At 31.6% G+C, this 10,781-nt stretch overlaps 2 protein-coding genes across 2 annotated transcripts; one reads left to right on the top strand and one right to left on the bottom strand.

The window, feature by feature from the left end:
* The first annotated feature begins 4,429 nt into the window (after positions 1–4,429).
* LOC21384815 (aspartic proteinase-like protein 2) lies at positions 4,430–8,290 on the top strand. The gene is made up of 10 exons (XM_024174191.1): positions 4,430–5,043; positions 5,649–5,778; positions 5,967–6,214; positions 6,318–6,542; positions 6,809–6,971; positions 7,086–7,159; positions 7,322–7,412; positions 7,541–7,616; positions 7,817–7,888; positions 8,055–8,290. Exons 1-10 carry the CDS (start codon positions 4,826–4,828, stop codon positions 8,204–8,206), a joined length of 1,449 nt encoding a protein of 482 aa, XP_024029959.1. The 5' UTR covers positions 4,430–4,825; the 3' UTR covers positions 8,207–8,290.
* A 201-nt stretch (positions 8,291–8,491) lies between these two features.
* On the bottom strand, positions 8,492–10,364 carry LOC21384814 (the record flags this gene model as incomplete). The annotated part of the gene is made up of 4 exons (XM_010111205.2): positions 8,492–8,725; positions 8,837–9,187; positions 9,292–9,372; positions 10,150–10,364. Coding segments are annotated over 4 exons (749 nt in total), but the record flags the coding sequence as incomplete, so codon positions are not given.
* Between the last annotated feature and the right edge of the window lie 417 nt (positions 10,365–10,781).

Genomic DNA, 10,781 nt, shown 5'->3' with positions numbered 1-10,781 from the left:
ATACAATAATAAGAAGAAAAATATGTTGTGTTTTTGTCATTTGAGCAATACGAGTATTCTTTCTCTTCAAAAAGAAAAAAAATGTTGTACCATTAAATTACATTTAATATACTAATCTATGCTTTTTCAGTCAACATGCGAGTTTGACCTTAAAATTACAAACAAAAAAAACGGTGAAAACAAATAAAGAAACATCAGTTTAAGAAAAAAAAAAAAAAACTAATATACACTATTAAGAAAAAGAAAAATAATAAAAAGAACCCTAATCCTCTTCTCATCTCACCCCATCCTGGCTCTCTCAACAGCCACCCTCTTGCCACTCTCCTCTTCCCTTCTCTTCTTATTTCTATCCGGCCTCGTCATCCTTGCAAACCCTCCCGCAAATTATATTATATATAAATATTTTAACATCTTTACTTTTGTTCTTTGTGTGTGTTCTTATTTATTATAATTTTAAGGTCGGCTTTATTTTAAAATGTTAAAATAACAATCAACGGCTAAAAATAATCAAGAGGTAGTTACTTTTGTAAATAAAATTGGATGGAATCAATTTTCTCTAATTTTAATATCAATCCACGGCTAAGAATTGCACAAATTAAAAATTTATTAAAAGCAAAATCTTGATAAATATCTTTTAAAAATGTATGAATCTTAATTTTTATCTCTTATTATTGATTAATATTTATTTAATTAAATACATATATTAACAAAAGAATACTAATTAAGAATAAGGGTAAAAATCTACCTCCATACACTTTTAAAAATAAGTCTAACAAATTTCTCTTCTTTTTTTGTTTTTTTTGTTTTTTTTTAAACTTCTCAGTTAAACTAATCATTTATATATAGCCGGCTGGATCTATTTGCCACGTGGAGGTCGAATCATCTAGCCGGCTGTATAGAATCAACTTCCTCTAATTTTAATTATATGTATATTTTTATTTGGATAGGATATAGATATGTTCAAACTTATATTATTAATATTTAACCAAATACAGCCTGTATTTGTATTTTAAGGACATTTGGAGGTGATGGTGGAGCCACTTTGGGCGTGTGCTGCTTCCCTTCCCCCGACCTAAGGGACTCCTTTAATTTCCTTCCCCACTGAAATTTGCAATTTCTAATGTTTATATTGGATTTTTTTTTTTTTTAGTTTGAGCTTTGACTTTTTAAGTATCTAACACTGGAGATGTAAAATCCATACCTAATAATAATTAATAACTATGAGAGAATTTGGTTTTTTTTTTTTTTTGGGCGGGAGTATTTCGTTGCCCCGTTTCATTGTTTTGTTTTATTTTTATTTCTTTTTTTTTTTTTTGCTTTTCACTGCTTTTTTTTTAATTATTTTTTACCATCTTCCTTTCTTTCTTTACTTTTATTTATAAACTATCCTTCTCCCACTTAATTTGTTTAAATCATATTCTCTTAATAAAACGTCTTGTTGGTCAGTTTTTTTTTTCCTTTTAATTTTTATTTTTCTCTCTCTTTCTTTTTTTCCTTCCTTTTTCTATATTTTTATCCTTTTTATCCTAATATACATTTTTTATTTATCGGTTAATTTCAAATAATAAAGAACCTATATACAAATATTTGAAAAGAAGATAATACAACTAGTATTTCAATTTTAAATTTTAATGTAAGAGAAATACCAACATCACTCTCTGTATTCATTATTTGACACGTGAATTATACTATATTATTTTTTATTTAAATAATAATATATTATGTTAGTGAAGTTCATGTGTGAAATAATAATTACAGAAAATGACAAAAGAGAGTAATGCTATACATTTTTCTTAATGTAATTCACGCCCCCTCAAAAATATGTTTGGTCAGGTTACGTTTGGTTGGAGGATTCAAACCATGATTTGAATCATGGTTCATGATTCGCTACAGTGTTTTCTCTCACAAAAAATACACGTAAATAAAAAATAGTTCTAATCACATGATTTTAATCTATAAACTAAACGTAGTGTTCAAATATTGTCTATAGTTGTTAAGCGCTTGATTTGAGTTTATCTCATTTAATTAGCCTAGTATGATATATACTTTGGGAATCTCAACGAGCAAGAAGGACACTTGAAATGCACTAATTTATTAGTCATACAAGTCTAGGCCCTTTCAACTAAAACAGAGGCCATTAACAATAGGGCGCAGAAAGAATTTATGGCCATGGAATTTGCATCTGAAAAGTCAAGAGATCAGTGCTAAAGTGGGATGAGAAACAGCTTTGAATGCTGGCCAAAGTTGAGTTGTAGAGGAAAAGAATTCGTGGAGAGAGAGAGAGAGAGAAGACTGAAACGTGAAGGAATGGCAAGAATCAAAGAAATATGCAAACAGATGGAAAGGCAGATATAATCCACGTGAGAAACTAGGCCCCTTTAATTCATTAATTTGAATTTTTAATTTAAATTAAAATGTAATTTGATGTGAAAATTTTTTACTGTAATAAAAAAATTAAATGTAACTGTTTTTAAGAGTTTTTTATTATTACAAAACTCAAATCGATTAAATAAATGAGACGTAAGGTTGAGTGCATTACGGTTCCAATAATAAATGCTACTATATTCACAACCCTTTCGTAAGTTTGAGAGCCAATTTTTATTTTAGAGACATCCAAAAAAAATTGAAAATGCAACTATGGTCGATTTCAACAAATTTTATATTTAAAATTTTATGCTAGACAGTAGGACTATATTGTTACTCGTAACATTTATATTAAATTCTATCAATTTTGCATGCTTTACATTTTTATATGATGATTTTAATTAAATTTAACATTAAAAAATATGCGTTATCATAACTAATATAGAAATTTCATACATTGTGGCGATCTTAATGATAAATGGATCGATCTTTCATACTCTGTCATTTTCAATTTATACGCATTCATATAGGTAAATATCTATTTTAATTTACGACCAAATAGGGAGATTTTAGTTGTAATAGACAATTGGCAAACAATAATAATACGGAGAAAATGAAAGGAGGACTATACTACCATGATCAATCTGTTTTCCTGTGTTCAGGATTTTTTTTTTTTTTTTAACGGAGAGTTGAGGATAATTTTAAAATTTGTCTAATTTATTTGTTATTATTTCCACAATTAAAAGATGAAAAGCTGTGAATTTTAAACTACTTGACCTCCTGGAAAGTTCAAAGAGATATTAAGAGAAAGAAAAATAGTTAAGGACACCACTGTTATTAAACATCATCATTTAATAAAATGTGAGTTCTATTTATGAGTCTCACATTGTGGGATTCATATTTTATTAGATGATTATATTTAGTACTGTCGGTGCTATATAACATTATTATAAAGGAAAACATTAATTCGTAAACTTGTAATATTTTTCTTTTTATTTTTTTATTCTTTTATTTTTACACAAAACACAGGTGAGGTTGTAATCTTGTAAGTAACGTTCTATATGACAAAAATCTATTTGTTATTTGAAATGCACTATCATTGCTTTTAAATCTCAAAAGAGAAAAATCAGATAAAAATAAAGTCAACTTTGTGAATAAAGACAAAAGCATAGGGAGAGGATGAAGCGATTTAATTTAAGATATATAAGATAAAATTGTAGCTTTTAAATCCCTTTACATTATCGGATCTGAAAATTTTAATCTTTTTGGGGAGTCAATTTCCTAGAGTCGACAATGCCTATACTTATAGAGATTTTTCAAATTTCAACCCAAAATTAATTAACAATTTATTGCTATGTCCTAAGAGTATACTACTTGGTATCTTATCGACCTTACCTAATTCACATTATACATTCATACAAAAAAGTCAAGATAGAAATACAACAAAAAATTGAAAAAAAAGGAAAAAAGGGTTTTTTTGGTAGATTGATCTATTAATAGAGTCAGTTTCTGATAATTTATTTGGTTAGTGTATGCGTACCATGATTTAAATTTTAGTTCGTGATTTACTACAATATTTTCTTTCACAAAACTACATGTAAATCGAGAATAATTCTGAATTATAATTCTGAATTTATGAACTAAACGTAAAATCACTTAGGCATCGTTCATTTCACCGATTCGAGTTTTCACTTTCAGTTTTGTTACAGTTAAAAGCTCTCAGAAAAAAGTCACATTTAACTTTTTTTATTACACTTAAAAATTCTCACATAAAATCACATCTCAACTCAAATTAAAAACTCAAATCATTGAACTAAATGCTGCCTTAAAATATACAAACTCTCACATAAAATCACATCTCAACTCAAATTAAAAACTCAAATCATTGAACTAAATGCTGCCTTAAAATATATAAAATAAATAATTTTTAATATAAATTTAACAGTTCAAAATAAAAAACTATGTAATTTATTTATTTTTCAATTCAAACACATAAACAAAAAAAAAAAAAAAAAAATCGGAAGAAAACAAGAAAAACAAAAGAAAAAGAAGAGAGTGGAGAGAAGGAAACAATGTGGACGTTGTTTTCTATTTTGCGAACATATTGCACAAGAAGACGTGACCTTTGCCATTGAAAACGCGCAAGCTCTTCCTATCTCTTTCTTTCCCTTTCTCTCTCTTTCCTTGGCGTCTTCTTCATGTCCTTTCTTTCCTTCTCGCAGAATATACATATCGCTTATATATACCCACACACACACACACAATATATATATTTGTGCTTTTCTTTCCCCATTCAACTGGACCGAATTCCCAGCAAAACCCACCTCCTTAAACCACCCAAAAAAAGTTGTTTTTTTTTTCAGCTGAAAATACAAGAGATTTTCGGATTCAAGTCAATATTGGATCTTTGCCAAATATATTTCCACAATATACAGAAGATTGTTTTTTTTTTGGCCCGTTAATGGATCTTCGAATGACATTGATTTTGCTCGGCGGTTTGTTGTTCTTCGCTCTGTTTTCGAGTGCCTCGGCGAACTTTGTTTTCCCAGTTGAGCATAAATTCAAGGGCAAAGAGCGTTCTTTGAGCGCATTGAAGGACCACGATGTCCGCCGTCACCGGAGAATTCTCTCCGCCGTGGATCTGGAATTGGGCGGCAATGGCCTCCCCTCTGAAACCGGGTATGTTTTTTCTTATTTATTTATTTAATCAAATTTTGGAGGACAATTTTTATTTTTCTTCTTTGTAATATTTTTCAATGAATTATTGGCTACCACCATTACGAGCAATAATGATTTTAGATTTCTCTGTTTAGGTTATAGATGCTGGGTTGACTTGCTTTTAAGACTCAATTTTGTATTGAGAATTGTGAATAATTTACAGGATTTGGTCTTGAGGTATCAATTCCACGTAGATTGCAGGAGCTTTTTGTTATTTTTGATTCTTTTAAAGGTTGGATGCAATAATTAGCAAAATTCATATGTTTGGTTATTTTAGGTTTTCATGTCAGGTACTTGGTTGACTCAAGTCAATTAGATCCATAACACAAATTTCGGTTGAATTACTATTTCTTCCGAGAGTTGTTGGTTTATTGTGATTACTTTATTGGTATGTGTATATATAAGGATAAAATGGCATAGAGAATCTTATATTGTTACCTATTCGGCCTATGAAGAGTGAAATTTTAAATTATGTTCTGTGTGATGAAACTCAAATAGTAAAAATTTGTCAAGTGCAATCATTTCTGTTCCAATTTGGCTGCTGCTAATTTTGTTGGTTGGTTTAGGCTGTACTATGCGAGAATTGGGATTGGGTCTCCTTCAACAAATTATTATGTGCAAGTTGATACAGGCAGTGACATTTTATGGGTGAACTGTATTGGCTGCGAGAAGTGTCCGAAGAAAAGCAATCTTGGTGTACGTCTCTCTATTCTTACTGTTTCCTTTACTGGATGGATCATGGTTTTTCCATTTTTATTCCGTGTCATTGCGGAATATTACTTGCATTTTCATATGTTTTGGAGTGCTGCGAGTCTTATCATGTTTGCCGGATTATGTTGATGCTTCGTAGAAAAGACGTTTATTATTTTGAATTTATACAACAGATAGATCTCACATTATATGATCCAAAGAGCTCCACAACTTCAAAATACGTTAATTGTGATCAAGATTTTTGCACTTCCACATACGATGGTCAACTTCCTGGTTGCAGGCCAGAGTTGCTGTGCCAATATAATGTTGTTTATGGAGATGGAAGCTCAACTGCCGGATACTTTGTGAAGGATGCTTTACACTTCAACAAAGTGACTGGAAACCGTCAAACGGCAACAACAAACGGGAGTGTAATATTCGGGTGAGTTTCGTTTCTAGTATTGCTCTTTACTGTGGTTGTTACAGTTCTCCTGAAGATATTAGGGTCTTCATGCGTATATACTTAACTGCCTCTTCTGGAGTAGGTGTGGAGCTAAACAATCTGGGGAGCTAGGTACATCTTCTGAAGCCCTTGATGGAATACTTGGTTTTGGACAGGCAAATTCGTCGGTGCTTTCACAGCTTGCTTTAGCTGGAAAGGTGAAAAAGGAATTCGCACACTGTTTGGACACTATAAGTGGTGGTGGAATCTTTGCCATTGGGGAAGTGGTGCAGCCACGGGTGAATAAGACTCCATTGGTGCCTAATCAGTGAGTGATGTTATATTTCTGAGACTTTTCGTTGTATAACTTGCATTGTTTTTCCCTGGCTGTGTAATTCATCTTTATATTGCGATTTAGAGGAACCTTCCAAGAGTCATGTAGCAACATATGAACATTACTGTTACAAGTCAAGTTTTATGATCTGTATGCTTATCTAAGAAGTTTTTGCTTATCAACATGCTCTTCTTTTCTCAACCAGGCTAAGTCTTAAGATATGAATGTTGTCATAATTTTACTTCCATTAACTATCTTAGGGCGCACTACAATGTTAATATGAAGGAAATTACGGTGGGTGGTGATGTTCTCGACCTTCCCACAGATACATTCGACACGGCAGATGGGAAAGGAACTATTATTGACAGTGGTACAACCTTGGCTTATCTTCCAGAGGTGGTTTATGATTCCTTGATGAGTAAGGTACACCGATGTTGTTGAACCACTATACGTTTGAATATTTTTTATCTTTTACTTTTATTTTTTGAGTTTGATTTACATATACTTAATACATTTTTTTTTTCTAAATATTATCAGGTTATGTCTCAGCAGCCTGGATTGAAATTACATACTGTTGAAGATCAGTTTTCCTGTTTTCAATTTACTGGAAAGTAAGGACCTAATGGCAACTATTACCATGTAGTATCTTTATTTTAGCATTTTGATGCCATTTAAGAAGTTAATTTTTCTATAAAGTTTCTTCAATATGAGTGATGTTTATCTCTTGAGCTGCAAGTAACCACCTTATTTGTTGTTGTAATCTGCCCTTGCAGTGTTGACGATGGATTTCCAATTGTTAAATTCCGTTTTGACAAGTCTCTTACTTTGACAGTTTATCCTCATGAATATTTGTTCCAGATTCGTGTAAGTAATTTTTTCACAAATCTATGTTATTCAAAGACGCCATGTCAATCCCTAAACCCCCTTACAAAATACAATCACCTTCCTCAAGGGATTCTTTGCTAATAAACATTTTTCACCGCATTCTATAGGAGGATGTTTGGTGCATTGGTTGGCAGAACAGTGGGTTGCAATCCAAGGACGGAAAGGAAATGATTCTTTTAGGAGGTAAAGTATAGTACTACTCGTTCTAAACAATCAATAGACACCGACATATTAGGATTGTTTAAGGCATTATATCATAGCTTGAGCTTGATGAATAGATAATCTGATTGGTTGGAATTCTTTAATACAGAACCTAAAATTACTAATTATTGGTCTGTGTGTAATTCCCATATATTTACGTTTCTGACTGTTTACAAATGCAGATATGGTGCTTTCAAATAAGCTAGTTTTATATGATCTTGAAAATCAATCTATTGGGTGGACAGAATATAACTGTGAGTATCTCTGAATGTATTCTGCGTTCTTCTTTTCTTTGATTGTAGTTAGTCACTGGCTTGTCCTTTTGGCCTTAGTCCTTTGAATCCTGATGTTGAAGATGTGAAAAATAGATAGCTGTGGAGACATTCTCAATTTTTTTAATTTTTTTTTTTTATTAAATAGGTTCGACAAGCATTAAAGTGAAGGATGAAAATTCAGGAGCAGTGTACTCTGTAGGTTCCCACAATCTCTCGTCAGCTTCCAAGGTGATAACTGGAGGAATGCTGACATTCTTTTTGTTACTGATTGCCATGCTGCACAATTTTATTTGTTAGACCATTTGAACAAAGTAACAAAAGAACATTCACAATCTTTGTTGTACCATAATTTATTCAATAGAAATGTGTGCTTTGGTGGTACATCATTTTTTTCCCCCCTTTTTTTTTTTTTTTTTTTTTTCAGTTCTTGGGAATAAACGTGTTTTAAGTCCTTTTTTTTCTTTTAATGAATAAATTTGCTTGGTGGTACATTATTTTACCCTCTCTCTCTCCTTTTAGAGATAACACCATTATTACCTAATTTATTGTTCTTACTAAACTATTTTGGATAAAAATGGTAAATACAAATTGAAATACAATTTAAATAAGACATAAAACGATTTTTGTTCACAAAACAAACTTAAATTTAATTGATACTGCCATGTACAAGATGGGTAATTACACATATGAATACAAGTATAGGCGAGACAGGCTTTACAAGGTTGTCCTCAAAAACTGTACAACGAAATACAGAACTGCCAGAAGGAGTGCAATCTGGTATGCATCTCTTTGAAAGCTGTCGTCCCTCTGAAAGAACTGAATGAATGAAAAAAAACAAAATGCCAATAAATTTCCACAAACAAGAATTTTGGTTTCAAATTAGCCAAAAAAAAAAAAAAAAAGGAAAAAAAAGAAAGAGGAACTAACCTTTGTTGGATCACCCAACGGGTCTGGATAAATATCCGTGTTTTGCTTTTCTTTTGGGAAACTGCTGGACAGATTTTTCACAAGATCGGCCAAGTCTTTCGTGCCCTCAGACGCGGCAAAAAGTCGACGGGATGTCCAGAAATATGCCTGAGCAATGAATGATGAAGATGATAAATCCCATGACTCTTCATGCTCAATCACTTGGCCACTAATCTGGTTTAGAATAAACTTTGAGTTGATCCTCATCACCAAATCTCCTCCAATACCAGCAATGAAAGACTTTGGCTTTCCTCTGATCGTCCACTTGATAATTAGCTCACTGGTTGATAACATAACCATTTCTTGCACACTCTAGAACATAAAAGAAAGAAAAATGATAAAAAATAATACCATAATCATAATTTATTAGGAAAAAAAATAAAGCAAATCTACAAAAGCATAGATGTCTCTCTCACCACAGAGGGTTTGTCTAGTGCATTGGTTACCCATAAAGGTCTCTTGTATTTTTCACGGCCTGTAAAACTTCTAACTGGATCCTGCATTTTGAATGATAACGTACTATCAAATTATTCAGAAACTATACATGAAAAATAAGCATTAGCAAAAGAAAAGATGTTAGGATTGAGCATATATTGGTCCTTAGTTAAATTAATCTAAAATAGTCATGGGCTAAAACTGCAGGAAAAGAAAAGTTCAGCCAGTAATCTGTTTTAGAAAAGGTTTAGCCAGCATTGTGATAATGTTCACAATTCAGTTCCCCTAAGTTAACTTCTATAACAAATTTATAAAAGAATAATATGAGTTCTTAACTATTATTCCAACTTTTTGATATTAACTGAACGTTAGACAATTGAAAGATTTATCCAAATAGTTTGAAAGACCGTTTTTTCTGTATTCGTGCATATTTTATCTGCACAAAGTTACATGATAATAAAGATCACTGGTGTCCCTGAACTTTGGAGTCATTTCCAGTTCGCCCTTCAAATTTTAAAACTTTCACTTTACTCCCTGAGTTTTGAATTGTTCTCATTTAATCCATTCTGTTGAAATTTCTGTTAAAAACAGATAGAAGAAACGGAGCAATGCAGTCACGTAGTCTTTTTGTTTGAATATCTATTTATAAATCACATGACCACACTTAACTACTTTTTTAATGTCTGAATTTAACATAAATTCTTATAAAATGGCTTAAATGAGACTAATTCAAAATTTATAAAAGAAGAGTTTTATTATTTATGAGGTAAATTGATAATGACTCCAAAGTACATGAGGCGCCAGTGAGATTAAGCCTAATAATAAACTGACTGACTGACCTTGTATCTAACGGAAATGGCAAAAGTACCAAGGGCACGGTTGCCTTCTCTAAGTTCTAGGATATCACGAACAAGTTGTCTGGCCGTTGATTCCACCAACGGACTACTTATACACTCAAACTCATTGCACAAGTCCCCAAACTCCATTCCATCTACTATCTTATCAGCTTCTGATCTCTCACTTGTCACTTCTGTCCTACTAGAATCATTTGTAACTGCAACATAGTAACAAAACATTAACAATGATAATAATAAAATGGAGCAATTTGTTCATGTTTATTCTCAGTTGAACGTAAACCAACACAGAATTAATGTTAAGATCTCAAATTTATTTCGGAACAGGTGTTGTTGAGACAATGGCCAATCTTTAATGAAAATAAACAAATTTATAGGCACGACAATGGTATGAAAATCTATAATCATCATCTTTTCATCAACCAAAATGGGTATTAAACACATAATCTAAGAACTCATTTCTGCAGCTATGCTGTGCAATTTTTATTTTTTATTTTACTTAAAAATTGCTATTTAAGTACAAGGGCGGTTTTCTTTAGTTTTTAAGGCTGAGAAAATATCAGTGTTTAACATGGTATGATCCATTTAACAAATGTGAGTTCTTTTTTTTTTTTTTT

Source organism: Morus notabilis, unplaced genomic scaffold (genome assembly GCF_000414095.1).
Source record: "Morus notabilis unplaced genomic scaffold, ASM41409v2 Scaffold944, whole genome shotgun sequence".
NCBI lineage: Eukaryota > Viridiplantae > Streptophyta > Magnoliopsida > Rosales > Moraceae > Morus > Morus notabilis.
This window is presented reverse-complemented; position numbering and strand designations above follow the sequence as displayed.

Coding starts and splice junctions, on each gene's coding strand:
- LOC21384815 (XM_024174191.1), top strand. CDS start 4,826: ATGGATCTTCGAATGACATTGATTTTGCTCGGCGGTTTGTTGTTCTTC. Junction 5,044..5,648: donor GGCCTCCCCTCTGAAACCGG/GTATGTTTTTTC, acceptor TGGTTGGTTTAG/GCTGTACTATGCGAGAATTG. Junction 7,160..7,321: donor TGTTTTCAATTTACTGGAAA/GTAAGGACCTAA, acceptor CTGCCCTTGCAG/TGTTGACGATGGATTTCCAA.